This window comes from Periplaneta americana, chromosome 3 (assembly GCF_040183065.1).
Source record: "Periplaneta americana isolate PAMFEO1 chromosome 3, P.americana_PAMFEO1_priV1, whole genome shotgun sequence".
NCBI lineage: Eukaryota > Metazoa > Arthropoda > Insecta > Blattodea > Blattidae > Periplaneta > Periplaneta americana.
In genome coordinates, this window is record NC_091119.1 from 36,783,232 (window position 1) to 36,811,095 (window position 27,864).

Genomic DNA, 27,864 nt, shown 5'->3' on the forward strand with positions numbered 1-27,864 from the left:
TTTGACTTCTTGGCAGCAGCTCATGTTACTGCTTATAGTACACCCCAAGTATTTGAAGCTGTCCACTTGCTCTACTGCCTCATTTAGAATTCTCCAGTTTACCTTCTGTATTTTTCTTCCTATGACCATACTCTTCGTCTTATTTGCATTTATCTTCATCCCATACTGCTCACAGCTGTCATTTAGCTCCAGTAGCATATCCCTTAGTGTCATTTCCTCTTCTGCTAACAACGCCATATCATCAGCAAACCTTGTGCATTTTATTCTCCTTCTTCTTACCATCACTCCTCCCTGAAGGTAATTAAATCAAATGCTCAAGGAAGTATTACAAAATTTATTTCGCAATGTAATTACAAATAATTCTGTTTGTAATCATGTGTACAAACTGTAGCAACAACTGTCGTATTAAGACACAGATGTTAAATGTTATTAATTAGAAATACCGCTAACATACGTAGGTATTGTAAGATAGAAAATGACTTGCATATCCAGTATTAAGTCTTACATCTTAAGTTGTCACATAATGATAACCTTATTAGGCCTATCATAATCGTACACACAGATCTCATCGTTAGTTTAGAGTTCAGGCTAATCTCAAAATTACAGTGGATTTCGCTTAATAGGACCAAGTTGGGACCATGCGTTTTGGTGCAATAGTGCGGCTGGTTCTCTTTACCGGAGTTAGATACATATTATATTAACGTGTACTGTATTTGTCCCTCTAAGCTTGGTCCTAATACGCAGCTTTATTGGACAAAAACGTATGGTCCTAACGTGGTCCTATTAAGTGGAATCCACTGTATTGTATAGTGATATCATGGGCTTAATACACAGTTACTTAAATCGCTATTAAGAAAGGAAGTTCTGTGTGATATAAAGTGATATTATTACATTTACAAATTCAACAATTTATAATAATCTGTAAAATATAATTTGAAGAGTGTAATCCCAATACTCCCTCAGTCCATTTGGCCATTTTTACGATTTATGCATAGGAAGTTCTGTGTGATATAAAGTGATATTAATACATTTACAAATTCAACAATTTAGAATAACCTGTAAAATATAATTTGAAGAGTGTAATCCCAATACTCCCTCAGTCCATTTGGCCATTTTTACGATTTATGCATAGGCCTATATATGACTTTTTGAGACCTCTATTATTTTATTTTAGGTTTATTTTCTTCCAAATCAACGCCAATCCTTGCCTAAAATTTTGTGTTATTGAAAACTCGCTTAGTCCGTAGACCCGTGGATAAAAAGAACTAGTCAGTCCTTTCATAAAAATGGACTGAACGCGTTTCGGTATTACAATCTTCAATTGCTTTGAATATGTAATAAATTGTAGGGGAGACTCCGCTAATTCCGCAATATTAAGAAGTAAATCTATCATATTCTTATCAAAATGTTTACTGAAAAATATTATCAAGGTATGTAGACATGGACGAAACATTTCATTACCAAATGAGATAAAGAGACCTATTAAAATGCAAATATATTTAGTTGTACATACATTACAGTTGAAAAAGAACAACTCGGGTAATTCCGCAACACTGCGGATAAATCCGCAATAGGACTTGGCTATGACTTCCGCAGTAGTAAATAATTATGAAATACATTACGAAAGTAACATAAAAGGAACAATTTATATGTAACAATGCTCACTTTCTTCACAGCTGTGTAGCAAAACACGAAAAACAGCCAACTTTCGATGTTTCACTGTATTGCCGATAGAGGTGTCGATCAATATCCTTAATTTTTTTTCTATAGCACTGCAGAGGACATGCCTCCTGTTGACAGCCTCTCAAAACTTACGTTCACGCTATTGTAAAGCCGCAGTAAAATCATATATGACTACTGCGGAATTACCCGTACTGCGGAATTAGCCGAGTTTTCTCTACCTAACCAACAATTTATGTTCTCGTTCACAAAAGTAATACTGTTAATACCAATAATTTACATCATTAAAATAACGTGCAAAAGCACATTTACACGATTATCATACTCTTAAATTGGTTCACAACTTTTCATTTTAAGGGTTGTAACAGTGAATGGTTGATGCAAGACACGCGTGGTGTTCAAAAATATACATTGTCTCATCTAAATAATAAAAAATCTGCCACAAATTTATAAAGTCCACATGTGTCACACTAATTTTTGGATAACGTTACTGTAGCATTGGCAGGAAGCTGCTTTTTGACGTTTCTCCTCCATATAGTACAAGAAGTCCAAACACTGACATTGCTCAAACAAATGCATAACAAATGAAAGTTAAAAAATAAAAAAATACTTCTTACTGTACAAGTATCGTTCATACAGTAGAGTATAGGCCATTCGTCATCTCGTGAAACCTACCTGCGCATGAGCAGAAGAAAAAATGGGGATTGGGAAGCTTTCACTTGCAGCTAGCTATCTCACCATAAAGTTCTTACTATGAGCTAAGGTACACGCATACATTTAGTTTCACGAGATAACGTATGACCTATACTCTTTACTTATTTATTTTATTTATTTATTTATTTTGCTAATAATTGTAGCATAAAATATAATATAAACAGAAAAACTTTAGCTCGCCCCTGAAAGAGTAGAATTTGTACTCAGGGGTGGATTTCTGAATTGAAATTAAGAAGTACATAATACAATTTGTGTTATGTCTACTACGCAATAAGAATATGTAAATTTAAATTGATAAATTTTCAATTTTTATAAAATCCAGACATAAATTTTTAAATTTAATACTTGAACTATTAGAATTAACAAGATTAGGATATTTAAATATAAATTTGTTATATATTCTTGGGCCTAAATTACTACTATGATTAAATGCTGTAGCAGTGTTGCATTTTGGTTCAAATAATCTTAAAGAATTCATACTTTATGTTTCGTAACTATGAGAATACAATACAAAATTATTTTAATTTGTATGTATGAATTTTATTAATACAATATAATAAATTTGTCTTATTTTAAGAATTATAAGTGTAAAAACAATTTTTGAGATTGAAAATCAATATGTTTGTGAAGACATATTTTAATTATTTTCTTCTGTAATAAATAAAGTGGATTAAAATTGGATTTTAGAAATGAGTAGTGTTATGATCGGCGTTCTTTGCATTATGTTGGCTACAGAGAGCACTGCCTGGATTTAAACTCCAATCTTATAGAGGAAAAATTGTGCATTTCTTTTTCCAAGCTTGTTTCAAACACTTCCAATCCAATTAATTCGATGATTATTGTTATATTTAGCTTACAATTTTTCTTTAGCAATTTCTTTACAGCTTCCTTATCATTGCTAAAAACTAGGAAAGATCACGTTTTAATTTCTTAAATATCTATTAAATTTTCGCTTAATTTTGCTTCTCTGTTCTACGTCCAAGCCGTGAGCAAATAGAATATAGTATCTTAATCAGTACTAATACTTTATCATTGGAAACATTTGCATTTACCAATCATAATTAATCTATCTAATAACAATTTCAATGATGTGTGACGCCTTGATTAAATTGTGACTCCTCGAATGATCATGTAAGTTGAGAATGTTGGCGTAGCGTTCTATAAAATAAATTATTCTTTCTTGGAAAAGAGATCTGTTGTATTTGTGCACATAAATTTGTCTGTAAAGGTTATGGGAAAAAATAATTTGATATGAATGCTATTCATGAAGTGTCCATCAGAAAATAGGAGGTTTAACCTGGGCTAAAACTGTCGAAAATACTTGAAGATTTAAAATTGCAATAAATTGTAGGTATATTTTATAGCGACTGTGTCCTTTTATAACGCAAATAAACACATTTGAAATTTTGGCAGGCTAGAAATGCGAATAGAGAGAATGGTTATTATTTTAGATTTTCTCAAACCCCTATGTACACACCATAGATTGAGAAAAACCACATAATAAAAGAATTGTTGTTCCGCAGAATCTGTTGCTGAAACTCTGATTCACATCTCTTTAGATGAAAAATGAAATAAGTATCTAAATACAGAGTGCAAGACAACGGTCGGCAAATGTAGTACATTTAGTATTTGTAGAACGCGACGTTTCAACCCTCACCCTCTAACTCACTTGTATCGGCAGAGTTGGTTGACGTCTAACATTACCTGGTGAAAGGGAGAATGCATGAATTTAATGTCATAAGATATTTTAAATAATTTAATACTTTAGCGGTACTGCAGATTGTAAACCTTTCACAAAATTTTTAAATATCTCAGAGATAAGTCAGTAGATCTTTCTCATTTTTTGTACACAAATAAGTGGTATTTGGGCCTCTCATTTGGCATCAGTGTATTTATAATTATCTTATTAGTTTATTATTTTTATTTACACAATTTAAAGGAAATAATTTGCTGCTACATAAGTGGAAAAACATAGTATCTCCCCAACTATTTGTTAGATTCTAAGTTTCTTTTTTATTTCTGACTCCAGAAATGCAATGTTAGAGGATGGAATACAGTTAACTTCCCAGATTATAAAGTTTATGAATTACATTTTTTTATTTTGTCATAAGGAAAAAATGTTATTTCTATTTTATATTATTTACTTAAAATTTATGAACTTATGCTTATATCTCTATGGAAGTAGAATGGCTACAGATTTCCTAAAAATTTGAAACAATTTGGACAATTAATTCAAGAGATGTCATGTTTTAGTTTAAAAAATAGCAGCAAATTATTTCCTTTAAATCAGTGGTCGTCAGCACTCGCTGAAATGTGCAACGGGTACGCGGTGCCGTCCCATGTGCACCGTCGTGCAGCAGGGAGAGATAGAGAGCATACCCGCTAGCAGCTACGCAGCGCACAATTATAAATCTGTTGACGCCAAATGAGAGATCCAAATACCATTTATTTATGTACAAAAAATGAGAAAGATCCACTGAATTGTCTCTGAGATATTTACAATTTTGTGACAGGTGTACAATCTGCAACACCGCTAATGTATGATCACCTGATAGTCAATCCAGTGCATTTGAAACCAACCATATTTGGAATATAACAATACACTTCCATTTGCCGTGTAGTGACCGGGAAAGAGAATAGTTCCGCTGTGAGGTCATACAGATCGTAAAAGGCGATCAAATGAGCACCCAGAGCCTCGGGGTATAGCTGGGTCACCCTATCTTTGGGGGACATAAATACAGAGACCTGGTCCTCCAGGTTGGGGTTGGTTTGTGGGGCTGACACCCTCACAACTGTAAAAAACTACTTGTTGAGAAGCCTCAATTGAAGCCTCGGAACTGACTATCTCGGAACAATTGCCTGGAGGAGATTAGCACAGGACAGGGACAGTTGGAGGAAGAAAATTGAGGAGGCTAAGGCTCGACTTTGGGCTGTGATTCCATCGTAGTAGTAGTAGTAGTAGTAAATACACTTCCATTATTATTATTATTATTATTATTATTATTATTATTATTATTATTATTATTATATTACCAAAAGGATAAGCGCATGGTGGATGCACCATGTTTTGCTAAAGCTAGAGCATTTCATTATTAGTTTCGAAGTTAAAAACTAAGTGAAATAATAGCATTTACAGTTCATATCAAGACATAATTATTATAATAGTGTATATCTATCTGTGATAGAGAGCCGCTATAGTTTATGCTGATAGATTGCTTGAAATTAATCTTAAATAATGCACGTAGTTGCACCTAAAATCCTTAGGAAAAAAGCTACCCTCTGGTCTTCATGCCAACGCTTGAGTTTGCTACTACTGGTTCAGAGTTTGGGTTGGATAAGATTTCTACGAAACTGGTTCTTCAGTGGAGTTAATCGATTTCTTTAATTGCTTTTGGAAATGTTTGAAAATTTTAGCTTGTTTTACAAGTAAGCTTTGCAAAAGTGAAATGTGGTATGTTCAAGAAAACTGTAAAGACTTACTAAGGCCGTGTCTCAAAGTTACATTTTCCAATGAAGTTAAGTAGATTGTTATTTAAAAAGCCGAATGTGACGCCAGAAGTCATGATCCAAATCTACATAGTGCATAGCAATCAAGTCCTTAGTAGCTAGTAAACGAAAACGCTTGCTTGATGATGACTTGTTCACTAAACAAACATGGATACATCATCACTACGGTTGGATAAAGTAGCTGCATCAGGATAGGCGTCCTTGGTCCGTGTGTTTTGTTTACAAACATCAACTGCTCGGAAGAGCGCTCCCCACACCCTAGCTAATACATCAGTGAATGGGCAGTACAGCCCTAGTTAATGTTTGTAAACAAAGCGCCCGGACCAAGGATGCCTATCCTGATATAGCTACTTTATCCAAACAATTGGGGTTATGAAATCTGAAGATGCATTTGAAGCGAAATAATGTAAATATAATGTAGAATGCACGTTAACTTTTAACATTGACATTCTCAGTACCTTCTTTACAATGTTTTAAACATTACTGTAATATATTATGCCCTTATCTATTCCACATTAAGTCTTAATGAAACTGCATTAGGACACTGCCTTCTTAATTCAGTGCTGCACCGTGATGTCATGGTTTTAGAAAAACAGTCTATGAAGAAGGCCGTGTTTCAAGCATACATGTCCAAAGCTCCCTAGTGTGTAGTTTACAAGTCACCAAGTTGCTAAGTTGCTAGTCACCAGTGTCTGGTCACGGCCGACTTGATGCTCCCTTCGCTTCTTTGTATACGGCCTTGACAATAGTAATATTATTCTGAAATTGGTTAATTTCTCAATTCCACCACGAGGCGCTGTCTGCCTAGTATTGGTGTCCACAGAAGAAATGCTCAATATGAATTAAAATAAATGATTAAAGAGTAAAAATAACACTTATAAATAATAAATAAGAAAATAAAAAGTATTATTATGTTAATTATGGTAAAAGCTTGCGTTTAAAACCAGGGAAGATAAAACATAGTAACTTGTTCAGTTTAAGTAACATGATGACAGAGGTGTAATTTCGTAGTTCATTCGCTGAGTAGCACCCCTAGGCTAAACTGCGATGTTTCAAAGTAATCACTTGGGTAATTATTTACCATAACTTGTACTAAGTTTTATAATTTCACTCACTGCACTGGTACATTCCACTTGATATTGCAGATTCAAGAATCATAGATTCAATATTTTGCGACGCAGTGGATTATAAGCCGCATTCGTCGAAGGAACGAACATTTCAGTTAAAGCTGCTGCAATGTAAAGGAGAAGCGAAACGAGCATCAAGTCGGCCGTTGTGTGGTATGGACTTGAGCTTTGAGACACGGCCTCAGCATGTATCCAATGCTTGTTTCAAATTAATTTACGTTCGTATTTTTTTTATAGATTATAATATTATTTGGGTACAATTAATATTGTATGATACCCTTTCAGAAGATAAATTTTGATATTTTTTAAATTTGTTCACATCTGGAGTAATTTATTATGCATCATATTTTGTTGATGGTAAAAGTAAGTTTCGAAATTTCAGATTGCTTTGGACCATATGCATTACTAATTTTGAAGCTCCTTTTGCTATTGCATCAGTAATCTCATTACTGAATACTATTCTCCAACCAGGAGATTAACCGTGAAAGGAATGTGCTTACTATTGCGTCATCTATTGGAGCGAAGTAGATAGATAATATTTCAGTTTAAAAAACATGCGCTCTCCTGCATATGTTATTTCCTGTATGGAGGGATTAAAAGACCAGGAGATTAACTGTGATCTAATTTTGTAACTACGGTAGTATAAGTATGTGTGTATCAGTGTTATCGTTTGTGCTTTAGGAGTTAGCCAGTGGAGATGCGTGTACCCACGTGTGTGACCTTATGACATCAACATTCATTCACAGCATTACCCCGCTGCTATATACATTGACCCCGCTGCGTCTCATTCCCTTGAGACTTTCTCCTGGTTGGAGTACAGTAATTTTGATAACAAAATATTACATGTTTTTATATCAAACAAATAATCTATTTAAAATAAACTTGAAGTCTCTTACCTTTAGGGGAGAGTCGGGTAGTATCGGACATCGGGTAATATCGGACAGTGAGTTTCTTTCATCTGCCACACGATGATAGTACCTGATTGACATGGTTACGTTTCTGTGTGATGTCGCATAGAGAAACGTAACCATGTCATTCAGGTACTACCATATGGTGGTAGATGAAAGAAACGCACTGTTCGATACAACCCGACTCTCCCCTAGATGTAATGTAAAAAAATGGCAGATAATAGTTATTCTGAATGAGTTTATTGCTCGCAGATCGTCGTTGCTGGTAGCAGGTCTGAAAATGAAGTCTTCAGATCTCCATCACTGTGAACCACACAACTTGATATTCACTCCCTGTCATGAGGGATTACTTTAGTCTTGATCTTATTGTTGCTCACACAATTCACAAAGTTGTTAGGGCGTTGAACGGGGACTTATCTTCAGCCAGATCCCGCCTTTGGCTGAAGTGATGAAAGATTTAGGGTCCAGTTCTAGGGGTTGCTTCGTCTTCTCACTAACACTGAACTCGAAGTTCGAGAGAAGAACAGCAAGTCCCACTTTAGTCTGCAGCAAACCGAAACGCATTCCTGGAAAAGATTATAAATAGTTCTGTAAGACAAAGTATCAAAATGAAGCAAAAAGCACAATGCAATGAATGCTTCTTCATACAGAGTGAAAGGAGTATAACTGCGTTAATTTTAACTATAGTCGCGACGCTGTTATTCCCGGCGTGACTCCTCCACTTTGCTTACGTCTTAGGAAGTGAAGGATCTATAAAGTCTAGGTAGGTAGTATCGTTCGCCATTTTTGTTCTTTCGTTGCCGAGCTACCAGACGAGGGATCTATTTGCCACACCGTTAAACTTTATCATGCCGTAGCTCCTATAACAATAAATCAAACGCACTGTAATTGAGCGGTAAATAACGTCCTCGTGTGCTTTCTGCGAACGCCAACGAAAGAGTCAAAATGGCGGGCGATTATATTAAGTATTTATCGAGCTTCAGAAAATTGCATGACGTCATCATTAGCGAATCACAAGACGCACACGTTTAAATGTAACCGACCTGCAACGTGATTGGCTGCCGGAAATTAGAGCGACGGGACTATAGTTACAGATATTAATAAAACTAATAGATAAGTTCGAATTAACCATTTTCATATCTATGATGATTATGAAAAAAATCGTGTTTTATTGAGAGATTGGAAGTGGATACGTTGCAACAGCGCAATGCTTTGTTTTCCATAAATTAAAGGCATACCACGATTAAAGCTGCTTCATAATAAACCAGAAACGGAAACGAGAACGAGAACATAAATTGAAGGCTCTCTAAACTCCTTATCTAATACCTAGGCGGGCTTAGGTATCTCAGCACTAAACAGAGAGTTGTTTTAAATTTTTCACTTCGCTTCCCATTCATTTTGCTCCCCTGTCCCCTACATAGTTTGAAAACAATAAATACAGAAAAACAAATATTGTGGCAGAACAAGGGAAAATTTTAGACATCAATTTCTTAGCCGCCCAGTTCTGTGTAGGAAAATAATACTTACTTACTCACAAATGGCTTTTAAGGAACCCGCAGGTTCATTGCCGCTTTTACATAAGTCCGCCATCGATCCCTATCCTGTGCAAGATTAATCCAGTCTCTATCATAACCCACCTCCCTCAAATCCATTTTAATATTATCCTCCCACCTGCGTTTAAAAGGCTTTAGAGCACGAGATATTTCAAAGGTCTTTTCCCCTCCGGTCTCCCAATTAACACTCTATATGCATTTCTGGATTCGCCCATACGTGCTACATGCCCTGCCCATCTCAAACGTCTGGATTTTATGTTCCTAATTATGTCAGGTGAAGAATACAATGCGTATAGTTCCGCGTTGTGTAACTTTCTCCATTCTCCTGTAACTTCATTCCTCTTAGCCCCAAATATTTTCCTAAGAACCTTATTTTAAAACACTCTTAATCTCTGTTCCTCTCTCAAAGTGAGAGTTCAAGTCTCACACCCACACAGAACAACTGGTAATTTAATTTATTGGTCTGACCCAATATTTTGGGTTTGCCCTGCGACACAGAATAGCTCCCAATAAAATTTAAAATGAAAAATTATGTAAACAGGTTTCAGACAAAATTGATTAAGACATAAGAGAAAAAATAGAACCAAATATAATTTAAATTGAATGTACACCATAAAGATGCTGACGAAATATCGCTACAGAAAATTTTATTATGGTGGTGACGATGGCATCTTGAAGATCTCTCGTCAGCTTGTATTTTTCCCTCCACTTTACAAAGGCTTTCGGAATGATGTCTCTCGCTCGAAAGAAGAGACCGGTAACTGTGATTTTTTCTATGTTGTATTTCGCCGATAGGTACTGAATCGTGGGCTTGTTGATTTTCTTTTTCTCTTCGTTCACTTCAGATGGTTGAGTGGCTGAGATTTCAAATCTGATTGTAGGATCAGTTATTTCGGCTGTCTGTTTATTTCTATTTATAGCTATGATATCGATCCTACGATTGCTTCCACCATTAGCAATACAATGAACTTCCTCGTGAACGTCTAGATTTTTGGATCGAAGTGCATCTGCGATCATAGAACGTATGATGTTATTCTGAGTACTTCTCCCTGTGGGCAAGTCCCAAGCACATGTGGTTTTATAAATTCTAACCTTCAGATTTTTTGACAGCAGACTATATTTATTCAATAGGTCTAACAAAACAGGTTCTGTGAATGATGTGAATTATGTACTGTATAACATAAGATGGACAACACTTCCAGCAGCTACTGTGAGGAGAGTGAGGACCGAATGTTATTAATATAACAGTACGCAAGTTTTAATCAGGCGAAGTACCGTGAGTTCACGGTTTCAAGCATAGGCAGTAGCGTAGAGAAGCGGGAAGGAAGGATCTGTAACTGATCGATCGACAATAACGCCGAGGTCGTTCGCTGTGACTCACTGTAGTATAAAGAGCAATCTCATTCTTTTTAAAGTTCAGTAACTAAAAATCTAATATAAGTTACAACTCTTAAGACATTCGTTAGGTTTACGTACCGATGCAATTTCTTGGACCCTCTCCGAAGGGTAAATAAGTGAAATGAGGTCTCGATGACTTCGCCTCGCTGCTGAAGCGTTCTGGATCGAAACGCTCGGGTTCAGGGTAGTAGTGTGGATCGTGGTGAAGAGCGTAGACTGGAATCACCACTTTCACGCCCTTGTCGAGCTCCGCGTTAGTACCAGGAATGACGTAGGGTTGTGTCACCACACGGGTTATGTTAGACGCAGGAGGATGCTTTCGAAGAGTTTCTGAAATGAATTGTGTTCATTAATATGTACAACGTACAGAATCGTAACTTATAAATCAAGTTAAATATGAATTAAATGTGGCTATTAAGTACTAAAATTTAGTTAACATTGTACGGAACATAATATTATTACTTTTAATCAACTAAAAGACTATAATTAAATTTAAACCATTATTCGTTACAGCTAAAAATAAAAACTGACTTTATTTAATTCATATTTGAGGAGAAAAATTCGCTCCGGCGCCGGGGATCGAACCCGGGTCCTTGGTTCTACGTACCAAGCGCTCTATCCACTGAGCTATGCCGAATTCAATCCACAGCACCGGACCGAACTCTCCTCCTTCATTGTTTTCCCTTTGTGGCCTGACTCCAAGTTAGGCATATATGTTGACGTTTTAATGTCCAAGTCAACTGCCATTATACAAGGGGCGCACTCAGCTGAGTGTTTTGGCCGGGATTCCGCAGTTAAGTGCACAGTAATCTGTAAAGAAATATGCACTTAACTGCGGAATCCCGGCCAAACAGTTACTCAGTTGAGTGCGGCCCTTGTATAATGGCAGTTGCCTTGGACATAAAACGTCAACGTATATGCCTAACTTGGAGTCAGGCTACAAAGGGAAACATCGAAGGAGGAGAGTTCGGTCCGGTGCTGTGGATTGAATTCGGCGTAGCTCAGTGGCCAGAGCGCTTGGTACGTAGAATTAAGGACCCGGGTTCAACCCCGGCGCCGGAGCGAATTTTTCTCCTCAAATATTAATTGTCAATATTACAGATATTATTCTGTAGGACAAATTAATAAAATCTTTAATATGGCTTTATTTAAGCTTTTTTTCTCTTATACGGAGGAGGGACCGAAGACTTACACTGCAGCCTGAGGTTTATTATGCTTACCACTCCTATTCAGTGAATGTTTGGGTAGCCGAACGGCCGCGTTCTTGTACAAGTGAAGCACGCAGCACCATGAACTTTATCCGGCTGTTGTATGGATGATGATGATAAAAGGTAAAGGTAAAGGTATCCCCGTAACATGCCATGAAGGCACTTGGGGGGCATGGAGCCCCATGCTTTCCATGACTTCGGCACTAGAATGAGGTGGTGTGGTCGGCACCACGCTCTGACCGCCTTTTACCTCCGGGAAAGACCCGGTACTCAATTTTATAGAAGGCTGAGTGAACCTTGGGGCCGTTCTGAAAGTTTGGCAACGAGAAAAAATCCTGTCACCACCTGGAATCGAACCCTGACCTTCCAGTCCGTAGCCAGTTGCTCTACCAACTGAGCTACCCGGCCGCCCATGGACGATATGTAAATTAATGATGACGAAATGAATCCGAGGTCCTATGCCTTAGTAATATACAGGGTGGAAGTGAAATAGCCTTGCAGACTTTCAGAGCGAATAGCTCATGTTGTACGTAACAAAGAATCGTATCATATTGGTAGAACGTTCATAGTTTTTTTTAGAAAAAAAATGTTTTGCGAGTAGGATCGTAATTTTTGTCCATATCGATAGGAAATCTAATAAAGAATAATTTATCCCTCTGGCGTATTTCAATAGCGTGCACGGTTTTCGTGTAAATTTAATTTTAAAAATCTCTCATTTCAAGCCACTGCACATGCGACAAGTAGCAACGTCGAGACAGAGAGCAGCTCACCTACCGAGACACACCGAGTTCGTTGACCTCTTACATCTGTATCACGTGTAGTGTTTGCGGCGATGTTGCCCGACTGCTGAAATCTCAAATTTAATTTTCTAATCAACCGTGCATTTCGTCACAAAAAGTAATAATTATAGGTTTCCTATTTATTTAGGTGTACCGTACCGTCCCTTTCAATCTGTAAGGTTATTTCACTTCCACTCTGTATAGACCAGCGGTGACCACAACTCGAACTGCAGTGATTACATGCGACAGACAGCCTGTGAAGTAAGGAGACGGAGGAAAGGTACTTGGCATGAAAACTACAACCAGTGGTGGTTCCTGTACTAACATCTTGATCAATCCCGCGGATAAAAATCTCAAGCTTTGCTGTATCAGTAATGTTACTGCTGTCATCAAGAGCCTGTGAATAATATCAGATTTTTCTTGCTTCTTTTTTTAACCTTCCTCTTGAATATAATCTTCCCTCGATACTTGGAAGAGAAATTCGTACTTTTTCAAAATTAAAAACTTCTTATGGACAAGTTATTTAAGCTATTTTAATCATTACTCTTTTGAGAAATTCTGTTCTATTAAAAAGCTTTAGACCACGAGATATTTCAAACCCCATTAGGTAGCTGACTTTTTTACATTTATTTATGTTATCTTTCTCTTCCTGGCTATGATTTAAGACTTCTCAATTCCTGGCATTTAACAGTTCGTTGGCACAGAATATTGAATCACTTTTTCTGCAACATTATTATTAAGTGAATGACTAATAAATACTTACCCTCATCTAAAGATCAAAAAGATTAAAATTGAGATAAAACCTAATAATTTCAACCTTCTAGGGAGAAGATCTAAAAATATCAAGCCACACCGGATTTCAATTCCGATGCCGGATTGAATCCTCTCAGTTTAAGCTCCATCTCTTACTATGTCACAGATGCGTGACAGTGGAATTGGAATCCGGTGTGAAATACGTGTGCACAGTATATGATTTCATTTGTACATATTGTAAATGTTATTCAGTAAAATAAGTTACAAAGTAGAATATTGCTGGTAGCATGGCAAGGGAGCCAAACTGTTTCCAAACACATAAAAAGTATGAGAAATTATGTGTCGTATTGGTGCCGTCGATTTTTACTCGTAATATTGATAGATAGATGGATTCATTGAGTAATATTATACATACAGATTTTATATTATCATAATTTTCTCTAAAATCCAGTGCACGTGTCTTCTGACCGTACGTGCTTTGTACCCAAAACAAGTCCTCCTTTGTACCTATGATTACATCCCACTACTCTCTAAAAGAACACACATATTAAAATGGAAATGGCACAATAAAACACATTATATAATATATCCTAACCTAAAAGATACAAAAGCGTACAGTTAGTTGAATACTATTATTCCTTCCTCAGTTCGAGTCGCAAACTTCGACAGCTGAGGTTCTACTCTTTCTCGCCTTCAAGAAGAACAAACCAATCTTTTGTTCCCATTCTCTATTCCCCATGAGGTCAAGACATGCAAGCGAACTCCTATTCTGACTTAGCATCGAGGATGGTAGATATTTTCTCCGTACATGTTCCAATTCGACACACTGTAATAAAATATGCTTATAGGAGTCCTTTTCTTTGCAAAGCGGACAAAGTTGCTCCCCTTCTTCGTTGACAATTTTATTACCCTTCCATGCCCCCAATCTTAGCCACGCTAAACCTGCTCTGCTGTCTTTGTTACAAGAATTTATGTAGTCACACCTCCCCCAGTTAAGCATGAGATCTGATTGTAAATACTCGTAATATGTTAAGTAACTGCCTTACCATCTATCACTTTGCCGAGGTATCCGATGTTCTGAACAGCGTCATATGTGATGTGACCCCCTGACTTCCGCAGAGCTGCGTCTATTTCCCCTCGCAGTTTTTTCTGAATGTCTGGATTCACAGCCAGTTCGTACAGACAGAAGCTCAGAGTCGTGGACGATGTTTCAAACCCAGCCAAGAAAAATATGAAGGCCTGGGACGCCAGTCTGCTGTCTGTGAACACTGAAACATAACATGTTGTGAGTTAATTACAATAGATTGATTTCAATTAAGTTAAAATAAGATAGATTTGGTATAATTTGGAATGGAATGCAGAGGCGGCTTTTCAGGTAAAGCAAGTGAAGCACAACTTCACGACAGAATCTTAAAATATTGAAATAGTAATATACGTTACAAGAGCGGTATGTTGACGTTTTCATGGTCGAGGAAAAGATTGAAAAAGCGAAACGTAGTTGAGCTTTTTTAATTTCCGAGGACATGAAAACAAACATACCGCTCGTTTATCGTACATTATTTTGCGCGAAGATCGTTTATTACATACCTGAAAGACGAATTTCTAATTAGTTGCAATGAAATCTCCATGTTGGTTTCTGTTTAATGACGGCAACTTCGGAAAACCAAAATATCTTTCTTCAACATTGTTGCTATAAAATGTTTTCTGTGTTTACTATACTCCAGCAGGCCGTGATATACGTCTGTCTTTTTTTTCCCCCAGTCTATAAATGCGAACTTAAAACAAACGGTAAGGTTATGTAATGATTTATTTTTCATTTTAATATTTTAACAATATTATTTATATAACATATTGCAGTAATAACATCGGCATCTGGAATCTTGTTGATTATTTCACGGCTTCCTTAATGTTACTTGTATCAGGAATGCAATAAGTTTCGTGGAGTAGTAGACTTTACTTAATTTTTGCAAATATTTAAAATCAATAATTAACATTACAATTTAGGTGAAATTGCAGTGGTAAGTTTCCAATTTATAATTATTACTATGTTAAACGTCTCTAAAAATAATATGTTAAAAGCCTAAAGCAGTAAAATGAATGTCGCGCTTAAGCGGTAAGAAGAGGGAAATTGTTATGTGTGTTACGTCGCGGAATACTGAATGTGGTATTTCACACTTACCGCCTATTGGTTCTGTGCGGAAAACAAGCAAATACGCACGATCTCGCACAAAATTCATTTTACTTTTACTATACATCATAGTGCGACTGATTTTATGATATTTATGTTTAATGTACGTTCAAAAATCGCGCTGCTCTAAAGAATAGCTCGATTTTCCTCCTGTTAGTGTTTCACTTAGCTATGGTTACCATGGCAACAAGGCTACACCCCTCACCCCGCAACAACAGTTAGTATCGTGGCTTTGGTCGGACGTGAAATAGTAGAAGAGACGAATTCACACCGTTCCGCCAATCAACGACAATGGGACTATTCAGGGTAGCCAACTCTAAGAATGAAAATTACAGAAATTTAAAAGCGTAAAATTAATTTCGCCCATAGAAAAGTTATACTGAATGAATATATTTGTATTTTTTTAACTGTTTTGCTGAAGAAACAAGCACGAGTCTTGAGAAAAGTGGAAATATAATGTAAGAGGAATTGAAAAAACATGGTTATGATGTTAGCGTTGTAGGTACTACTGTAACCTATATACAAAGTTAAATTTGCCGCGATTTCGTGAGCGAGTGTGCATGAAGGTCGCGTTGTGTGCATTGTAATATTATTTTCTCTACTGTTCTTATTTCATTAGTTATTAGGCCCATTTTAAATAATAAAGAGTAATATTTGTTTACACAATCAGCGTGCTTCAGGGATTTCGGCTGTTTATTAACAAATTTGTCCGCGGAAAGAAGTTTTTCTTACATGAATCGCATTAAAAACTATTTACGTGGCTGCATGTCACAACAAACACAAATCGCAAATATTTCTATGCAGAACCAAATTATGCACAAAATTACGAAAAAAATCAGCCTTTCCAAAACGATGTTACTGATAAATTCGCTGCCATGAACAGAAGGATTCAATTTGTCTTAAAAAAATTGGTATGATTATTTATTACCGTTAATTTATGATTTTATTATTATTATTATTATTATTATTATTATCATCATCATCATCAATGTCACGTATTTTAAATATATCACTATTTAATATACATAAGCCTATACATGATTTTTGTTATAAAATTAGAAGTCGACCTAACACTGCTTCATGCACCTTTTACGTCACGAGCCGCCACTGATACATACATACATACTTACATACATACATACATACATACATACATACACACATACATAGATACATACATAATAATATATGATAAAAAATACACTGCATTATCCTCAATTTTATGAGTTCCATTAAAATATTGTATTTACAGTTGGCGAACTCTCTCTTTATTTTTAAATATGTTTTTTAATGACATTACGAGATTATCTAGCGTCGGGGGTTTGATGATAGCGAGATGGTCTTTGACATGATGAGGGTGAGGATTTGTCTTGAAATTACCTGACATTCCTCTCATAGGTGTCAAATAAAAACTTGGAAAAAAATCTGACCAGTAATCGGCCCAAATGGGATTCGAACCCACATCCAAGCGCAGCTTCTGATCACGATTCCTACCAACGCAGATGCTGTACTAACCTATGTTATCCACCGAGTTGACTCCATTCATGCCGTTGGTGAGCTTCTTGAACTCGCCAGTCTCGTTGTCGTCATCGTCGTGCACCTTCCCCTGGTTCTTCAGCTGGATCAGCAGCTGCATGAAGTCGTTTCTCACCACCTTGTGCTGCTCCCGGTACATTATGGTCTCCTTCACGGCCGACATGAAGAACTGCGTCACTTCCCACGGCAGAACCCTGATGCCAAGCTTCGGCACCAGCAGGGCCAGCAGTCTCCTCAGCACGTTGTTTATGGAAGGCTCCACGACCATCCGCCCCATGCTTCTGAACGCAGAGTCCGGATCCTTCATCGAATTGCACTTGAGTCCGAACGCACAGCTGCCGATGATGTCGGTGGTGAACTTCGCCATTATTTCCTTCACCTCCAGAACTTCGTTCCTGGAAGCGGGTCCTTCGAGGTATGTCTTCAGGTCCTCCGCACATTCGTTCATCAGGTTGGACATCATTTTCATTTTGCCGGAAGTGAATGTTGGTGTCAGTTTCGCTCGTAGACCTCGCCACTGGCTGCCTCTCAGATTTAAGAGATGGGCGCTAAGTGGCTCTTTCTTCTCGTTAAATGACACGCGGCGATCCTGAAACAGAATTCATTTGATAATTAACTTAAGAAAAGGAAAATAAAAGTGCTTTATTAACCCTTAGAAGCCAGAAAACTTATACCACTATTGCACGCAAATGTCTTACTCTTAACCAGGGGTTCCTATATCTGCATAAGCGGGTAAATTCGTGTTGGGTTCGTTAGCCGAGCGGTTTAAGGCGCACTAGATATGTCCAGCCAGCATATCGTGCCTAAGATCGCAGGTTCGCGGCCGGCCACTGCAGTTAATTGATCCTGTGGTAAAGGATGGGGAGGGCCCATGTAAAGCAATCGGTGTAATGGTACGCATGGAAGCCGACGGGGTTTCAGTTGATTGCAGTTGAAATGATTTTATTTCTTAAGAATATATATATATATATATATATATATATATATATATATATATCAAGTGCAATGCCGTTAATATTATGTAACATTAAAGAATATCAACATAGCTATATATAATTTGAACTGGTAATGGAAATTACGGGAAAACGGCTGAACGGATTTTAATAAATGACCCCTCATTTTGAAGCTTAGAACCCGAAGTTTTTCAGAAAAATAGTAACTTTCAGTGAAGCGTTAGTTTTCCTACATAATTTTCATATTTTCCAAAATCCATCTCTCGTCAGTTTTGAGAACTATTTGCATTATTTCAGAATAAAACAAAACACACACTAGCCTACAATAAACAATAGGCTATTACACGAAGGCCATGACCTGCAGGATTGCTGACATATTTAGAGCTCAAATTCAATTGTTTATTAAAAACTCCAAGGCTTACTAAAAATAATTTACAGGTCTGAGTCTGCGATGTGTAATTTTATGAGTACAGCTGTGTATTGGATATTAAAATATACAAAATTTGAGATGATTTGATGACATTATTACCATTAGAAATTAAATATTATTATAGTTAATGCCATGATGCGACTATTTTTCGTTAATTATACGTATTAATGCTATGTTGATATGAAAGTGAAACTTTTGGGGTTATATAAGTAGATGTAGAAAATATATGAAATTAGATCTTCATTTCTATAATTTACTGAGTGGCGGCTATGTAGTATAAAACTACAAAACTTACGTAAGATAATAATATTGTTATTAAAAATGAAATAGTTTTATAGTTATTAATCAAGTGGGGTTGGGTCTATTTCATATACTTAATGGCGGTGTGGTGTAGATATTTATATGCCCAAAAGGTATTACTGATAAAATAAGAGACCTAGAAAATGTTGTAGTCTCCCGATCATTTCAGCAAGATCTCTTAACAAGATGAAATGATTTTACCCTCTACATTTCAAGCTCTCTATGCAGCAGGTATACCAAGATGCGATGTTTAATGTTCGAAAGCATAGTAAACCTGATATTTTTTTTAACTTTCGCGTACAATTCACAATGACCTGAATTAGCTATTATTTAGTCCCACATGAAAAACCCACTGATTGTTCTGACATTGTTACTTGCGTTTTCGCGTTCAAACTCAAAACCTGGTGGATAGGTTCAACAAAAAGTATTTGGCATAAAAAAAATTCTGAGGGAGTATGTTCTATTATTATGGAAGAAAATAACTTTCAAAATGTCTGGTATTCTTTATTGAAAATAAATCTGAAAACTATTTATTTGAACGTCTAATTTACTTAGTTTGCAGCATTTGCTGCACAAGCCACTAGTTTTATATGTATATAACATACAATTTATAACAGATTATATCACGCCATGACTATAGTACTAGTTGGACATTATAATGGACGCACGACTCCTAAGGGTTAATGTATGGAAATATATTCAATAAATTATGTAAACTACTTCATTTTTATGTAAAGATTAATTTTTTGGTCCTACAGAATTATCTGTGATGGTTGCTATTAATTGTTATTAATGGAGAAAAATTCGCCCCGGCGCCGAGGATCGAACCCAGGACTCCCAATTCTACGCACTGGGTGCTCTACCACTGAGCTACTGAATCAAAGGAGAAAGATTTGATCCAGTACGGTGGGTTGAACTTCGGCGTAGCTCAGTGGTTAGAAAACAAACAGTGCGTAGAACTGGGGGTCAAGGGTTAGATCCTCGGCGCCGGAGCGAATTTTTTCCCATTAATAACAAATACTTAATTTCTTCTGTAATTAAGGGCTGAATGGAGCAGAGATCTGGCTGCTGTTAAGGGCACATTAGAAGCATCTAAGCACATTTGAGAAAAGGGTTTGAGGAATATTTTTGGGCCAGTGGAAGAAAATGTGTCATGAAGGAATAGCTACAGCTTTCAATTGTATGAATTACTTGATTGTCAAAATATTGCCAGATCATAATGAAAAAAGATTACAATAACCTGGACATGACAATTGAATGATTAATGAATACCATTTAGGCTGTCCAGATTTACATTGAATTTAGTAATAATAATAATAATAATAATAATAATAATAATAATAATAATAATAATAATAATGAAATTTAAAAGAATTCGCTTCGTAGCAGAAGAATATATGATCGCTTATAATGACAGGGAATTATGCTTCATTTGTTTATAATCGTTCATATAGAACTCTCTGCCGCCTGAAGTCAAGGGCTGTTGAACATTGAAATCTTTCAAAACCAAGTTAGAAAATTATCTTATGACGAGTTGCCAAACTAACTTACTATTATGACAAGTGTTGTATTGCATGTTTCCACGTATTCACATTTTTTTATGTTCTAGTGATATTTAACTTATTTTATATTTTTGTTTTCATATTTTCTGATAATGGTATATCTATAATGTGATAAGTTGAGCTATATATAATCATAATTTTCCTTACTGTGTGTACTTAAAAATATTGTATTCATTGTATGCTTTGTACTGCACTATTTTATTATTATTATTATTATTATTATTATTATTATTATTATTATTATTATTATTATTATTATTATCATCATCATCAATAATTGTCTTATTTTTTTGTACTTTGTATGTCTCATTTATTATGACCTGCTGTTCACATTTTGTTGTTACTTTTTTCTTTCTTTCTGTATGTTTTATATTATGTCTGATTTCTACTTACTTGTTGTTTACATTTTATTATTATTATTATTATTATTATTATTATTATTATTATTATTATTATTATTATTATTATTATTATCTTATTCAGTTTTATGTGTAGAATTGTAGTGTACTTTGTAAATTTGTAGTGTTTTTTGTAACGCAGTTTTACTCCTGGTTGAGTGTTAGAGAAGGCCGTATGGCCTTAACTCTGCAAGGTTAAATACATCATTATTATTATTATTATTATTATTATTATTATTATTATTATTATTATTATTATTATTATTATTATCTTATTCAGTTTTATGTGTAAAATTGTAGTGTACTTTGTAAATTTGTAGTGTTTTTTGTAACGCAGTTTTACTCCTAGTTGAGTGTTAGAGAAGGCCGTATGGCCTTAACTCTGCAAGGTTAAATAAATCATTATTATTATTATTATTATTATTATTATTATTATTATTATCTTATTCAGTTTTATGTGTAAAATTGTAGTGTACTTTGTAAATTTGTGGTGTTTGTTGTAACGCAGTTTTACTCCTAGTTGAGTGTTAGAGAAGGCCGTATGGCCTTAACTCTGCCAGGTTAAATAAATAATAATAATAATAATAATAATAATAATAATGATTATTATTATTATTATTATTATTATTATTATTATTATTATTATTATTATCTTATTCAGTTTTATGTGTAAAATTGTAGTGTACTTTCTAAATTTGTAGTGTTTTCTGTAACGCAGTTTTACTCCTAGTTGAGTGTTAGAGAAGGCCGTATGGCCTTAACTCTGCCAGGTTTAATAAATCATTATTATTATTATTATTATTATTATTATTATTATTATTATTATTATTATTATTATTATTATTTAAAAAGGGGTTTCAAGACAAGTTATTATAATGAAAAGTATATTAAATGTAACAGTTTTACCTGAAAATATGGGAAGTCTTTGACCATCACAAGTTTGATCATATCCGGATCTCGAACCACGAGGACCGGTGATCGGAACTGGAAGACGCCGCAATATGGCTTGCCATCAAATTCATCATAGAAGAGTTTGAACTGCTCGGCAAATGAAATTTTGAAGAACATCCGTCTAGTGTTTCCAAATCCAGGTGTCGGTTCCAGGTAGGGGATGCCTCTGTCCTTCCAGTAGTTGAAGGTGGATATCGAATATCGGTAGATGAAGTATGCGAGGACACTGGCAATGGTCAACCATTCCACTAACGCGTATTCCAAGACTAGGCCAACCATGGTTGATTTCCTGTAGACACAGACAACATAAACAACTGCCATCAGTATCAACTTCATTTAACCCATTAGGCATACAGGGTGTTTCTAAATTAGACCGACAAATTTTGGGATCGAATAGATTAGTACATTATGCAACGAGCCTATAATGGTAATAATTAAGACGCGAGTATGTTTATGAAACGGGCGCAAGCGAGTTTCATAATTTTCATACGAGCGTCTTAATTACCATTATAGGCAAGTTTCATACGACTTTTTATGCTCGACCATATTTCTAACTTGAAATTATAAGTATTCATATTATTCTTATCTGATTGGAGAGCGAAGTGACCTTGTGCAATATCTCGTAAATTGCGAGATGTGCGCAGACGCGAAAATATTGATTTTTTCCAAGAAACGAATGTCATTGACCTTGATATAATCTAGAGAGTAAAATAAACACTAACCTTGATATAACCTTGAAATTGGTTTAGACATTGAAAAATGAGATGACAAATTGAATTTATTTGAATATTATTTACAATTAACGCTAATCGGTATTATTATAGTAACAGAACATAACCTTCTGCGACAGTATTGGATTTCCAGCCTCCGTGACGTTTCGCTATTTGTCTTTCGATTGCATATCCGAGAATAATCGATACTTGCGCTTTCATATTGCTTTCTGATTGGTGGAAAACCTGAACTTTAATGAATAGGTGCACTTTAATGAGGTCCATTAAAGGGCTGCTACCAGGTGTATAATTACTACATTTGGGAATGGTCAAGCGTAAAACCTTATTTCAAACAGTTTTTGTTAAGGAATCCATGGGCTGTGAACACGTTCTTTCAGAGCAAGAGGGGTTTATGTCATTACATAGTTCGATCGTACAGGAAGAGATTGGAAAAGTAAATGAACACACCATTAATGTTACAGGCACAATTTATTGACCCATACATACAGAAAAACACAAATACTACTATTTTACTGACTGAATATTGCAAGCATTTTCCAAATACAACAATTCGTTCATAATTAAGAATATAAATTAAATGCAGCATCTGAAAAATGCTGAAATGAAAGTTTATTTTTCGCGTAATCGGATTCGGTTAATTCGAAAATTCGTAAAATCGGTATTCGGTTAATCGGGACTATTGTACTTCTAAGATTGCACAACGTCACTTTTTTCTTTTTCCATAGTGACCCTTTTGTTAACTACTTCGTTCTTATTTTTCTTCATTATAATAAGTACAGGGACATCACTTTATTTTTACCAACATTTTTAACATTAACCTGGCTATACTCGGAAACACTATTACCCCCTTCCATTACAAGAGTTTGGTGTTACTAGTGCAATATGTAAACAAATCATTTTACTAGCTATAGGGGGAGAGAAAAATAGTGTATCGATTTATGTTACAGGAAAATACGATATTAGGATTTTCAGTTTGATCATTACTTTTACGGTATTTAATCAAAATACGGTAGAGTAGTAACATTTTTTTCACAAACTCAACTCTTCAGGCGGTTTTATACATTATATATTGGCTATTTTATTCAGTATATTACCGTACTTTCGGTAACTCTAAGCTTCATTTCTGCTCAGTCCACACAAATAAAGTTATTCAGTCATGCTACACACCGTACCTGTGCGAAATAAGCAGGGGAGGGTATTTACGGAGATAGCGAAAATCACGACATAATAGATATACATAGATTTTTACTAATCTTTAAGAATTAAGTGATTCTGATTAATAATATGCGAACAAAACAATCGCGACAAATCGCGAAATATGAACACATTCGCGAATTATTATTGTGTCGTTTTATAGCGAATTTCATATTGTGAGTTCTTTTTTCGGACATTTTTTTCATTTGAATTTGTTGCACATTCAAGTAGGTTACATTACGTGGTATTCCAGGTGTTCTGATTACATTAGTGAACTCAAAAAACGGAAAATTCAACATTTCACTAATAATTTGAAAGTACTAATTTCAGGGCTGCAAGTTTTTTTTTTTTTTCGCTTTAAATGAATGTGTGTTAAATACAGTCTCAATCCAACAAATATTATCTATTGGCCATACCGCACATTTACCAGAATCCAATGAACCTTTAATGTTAATTATTTGGAAAGTAATATTCATACTGATTTAATACTCCAATTTCAAAATAATTGTATTTTCCAAAATTTCCATTAATATCCAACAAGAGTACAAATCAATCTCCAACAATCTCCGCCGACACCAATATTAAAAAACACAAACGATAAAATTAATCTCCATAAATACCTGCCCCTGAAAATAAGCTTCAATAATATAGGCTCTTCCTTCTATGGAAAAGGCAACCATATTTCTGAAACACACTATACTCTGTACTATTTACTTCACTGCTAGCAGACTTCGAATGCAACAGCGGCCGTAAGTTTGCGTGGCTGATGGGAGCAAGAACGTTACTGCAAGGGGTGGGAGTCAAGTATATTCAGAAACGCAGGTACAATAAAAATGCAAGTAAAAATAAAGTGATGTCCCGGTATAAATAATAAATGTGAAATAATAGTAATGACCAGTACATTAGCTATGAGGTACAGAATGATAGGATCAAGTACTGAAAACGTCACGTCTTTCTCACAAAGAAGACATCAGTTACGTATATAGGAAAAAGTGTGTACGCTGAAAGCTAAAGTTGCGTGGGAGTTGAGGGAATAGCGAAATGAGTAAACAAGCAGTTCATATATTGCTACTAATATAGTTAGCATGATTAAATCAAGGGCATCTTGACGAACTAATTTGTCATTTAGTAAAGAAGACACTCAAATAAAGAGTGGGTAGTTTTATTACAATGACCGCCTGATTTTTTTTTTCTTTTTGTGATTTACTTGAATCGACCACTTGTTTCTTGGACTTCAAACTTGAGACAAATAAGTACGTAAAATCATGCTGAGTAGGCCACAAAAGTAAACAAAACACTATGATTCACCAAACTTTACCAGAAATGCTCAAAATGAGAACTATTCACAGCCAAACACTGTCCCAGTGTATCACGAAAACAATCCATTGTAATATGAGATGAAACAGATCAGTCATGCAAGTGTGAGAAAGACAATGCACTGTTTCTGTGATAGACTGGGACATTGTTTGGAAAAGACAAAGTATATGATTATGTCTCGTGACGAGAATATTGTACGAAATGGAAATATCATCATCATCATATCCCTCACGTATTAGACCCTACAGGATCTGTTACGGTCTCATGCCAGCGCTTTCGTGGTCTTCCCAATTTCCTCTTTCCTCTTGGTAGAAATGGAAATATAAAAATAGTAAATTTGTCCTTTGAAGAAGTGGAAAAATTCAAATACCTGGGAGCAACAGTAACAAATATAAATGATACTCGGGAGGAAATTAAACACAAAATAAATATGGGAAATGCCTGTTTTTATTTGGTTGAGAAGATTTTGTCATCTAGTCTGCTGTCAAAAAATCTGAAAGTTAGAATTTATAAAACAGTTATATTACCGGTTGTTCTTTATAGTTGTGAAACTTGGACTCTCACTTTGAGAGAGGAACATAGGTTAAGGGTCTTTGAGAATAAGGTGCTTAGGAAAATATTTGGGGCTAAGAGGGATGAAGTTACAGGAGAATGGAGAAAGTTACACAACACAGAACTGCACGCATTGTATTCTTCACCTAACATAATTAGGAACATTAAATCCAGACGTTTGAGATGGGCAGGGCATGTAGCACGTATGGGCGAATCCAGAAGTGCATATAGTGTGTTAGTTGGGAGGCTAGAGGGAAAAAGACCTTTGGGGAGGCCGAGACGTAGATGGGAAGATAATATTAAAATGGATTTGAGGGAGGTGGGATATGATGATAGAGACTGGATTGATCTTGCTCAGGATAGGGACCTATAGCGAGCTTATATGAGGGCGGCAATGAACCTCCGGGTTCCTTAAAAGCCAGTAAGTAATATAGGGTGCCATAAAAAAAAATAAAGTTTACCGTCACGCCCTGTATGCGTGAACAACGTTTTCGAACATTGGTATCATATTGTATGATTTATATCGAACAGCTTTTCCTCTATGCCTGAATAACTTTTTCGAACATTGATATCATATTAGGCTATATGGTTTATATCCAACAGCTTTTGTATAAAACTTTTTTTGACGAAATTTAAATTTAAAAATTTATGAGTAATATTCCATACTTTTTGAACACACTGTATTTTGTGCTTAATTCCGATTTGACAGTGCTTGAAGTTGGCGTCACTAACCTTCACTTTACGTGAGATTCACGGCCGCTGTCCGCGACTAACAAGTTCATGGTTTTGTCCTTTCCTTGAGAAAATTGTCGGTGTGTTTAACAAATAAACCGTTTCCTACCGATACTTCAGAACTGTAATAAACCTTGACTGTATAAACATTGTAGTTAAATATAGCAAACAGTCATAAACAAACAAATTTATTTATGAGTGTTATCACCAAAAGCACTTATAGATATATACATAAAAATGCAAACATTTGATATCTTGAAGAAATAGACGTCGATGAATGGTATTAACATCGTCATGATTACGTGCACGTGGTTTGAGGTCGGAACGATGAATTCCCACAGGAGGCTAAATTAAGAACCGTTTCTATGATGTATGGTATGTCTTGAATGATTCGAGTTTGTATCAATGCAACTGCAGCAATATGAATCAGTTGTATTTCTTAATTTCAATGCAGTTTTTGTTCGAATTCCAGAAGTTACAACATTGAAATAATTTCATTACACGGAAGAGATAGCAAAGTTAGCGTAATCAAGGGTGCTATGCATAGACATTTCGCTAGCTCGCGCTACGAGCGTGCTAAACTACTGTTCTCCAACCAGGAGATCAACCGTGAAAGGAATGTGATTACCAGGAAAAGGGATTTGGAGTATTATAAAGAATGGTGAAACGTAGTATAGATATTCGTAGCTCAGTGACTGTCAAGCGAGCTGCATGGACGAGTACAGTCCACTTCATACAAACTTACACGCAACGTCTGTAAATATATTTCAGAATAAACAAATGGAATAGTTTAATGACATATAGTGACCTACATACATAATCTGCATTTCTTTGTGAACTACATGTGCTTTTCTTCGCAACGCACAAGACACCAATAAACAACATTACAAATATACATAATTAAATATCAACCTCTGCATCTTCGCGTGTCAGTGGACATATTGATGTTGATAGACAGTTGTCTTCTGTATGGAACTCGGCTCTGAATATGTAGATCCAAACGAAATGGCATTTTCAATTAATGCTGTGCCTTGTTATAATAAATTGTAAATATTATTTTCAAATTTTCAAAATACAACTTTGCTCTGTTGCAAGGAAGGAAATTTTGTAACATGGAAAAACTCCGCTCTCCATCTGCAGAGACAATTAGAGAGTACTTGAAACAAGATACGTCAATTAAATTCACATGTTGAATGACGTCATTGGGAAACGTCTTTGTTAGTACATCTGAAATCCGACTAAGAATATCGTATCTACCATTTTTAATCAAAACTTTCTTCATTTTTTCACCAACACGTTTTCCTACTTCACCTTCTACTGCACTCAGTTTATTTACAATAGTCCTCATAATATTTATTTGCTCAACTAGTTCTACTCCTGACTTGCCTAATTG

The 27,864-nt window shown here is 35.5% G+C and overlaps 1 protein-coding gene across 1 annotated transcript in view; it reads right to left on the minus strand.

Moving 5' to 3' along the window:
- Positions 1 to 319: 319 nt before the first annotated feature.
- Positions 320 to 27,864, minus strand: part of LOC138695928 (probable cytochrome P450 6a14) — a 125,398-nt gene continuing 97,853 nt past the window's right edge. Inside the window, exons 2-6 of the mRNA XM_069820317.1 lie at positions 21,901 to 22,234; positions 17,331 to 17,940; positions 14,674 to 14,895; positions 10,966 to 11,217; positions 320 to 8,502 (exon numbers count right to left, since the gene is read on the minus strand). Coding sequence (XP_069676418.1) covers positions 8,330 to 8,502; positions 10,966 to 11,217; positions 14,674 to 14,895; positions 17,331 to 17,940; positions 21,901 to 22,224 — 1,581 coding nt within the window. The 5' untranslated portion in view covers positions 22,225 to 22,234 and the 3' untranslated portion in view covers positions 320 to 8,329. The remainder of the gene's footprint in view (positions 8,503 to 10,965; positions 11,218 to 14,673; positions 14,896 to 17,330; positions 17,941 to 21,900; positions 22,235 to 27,864) is intronic.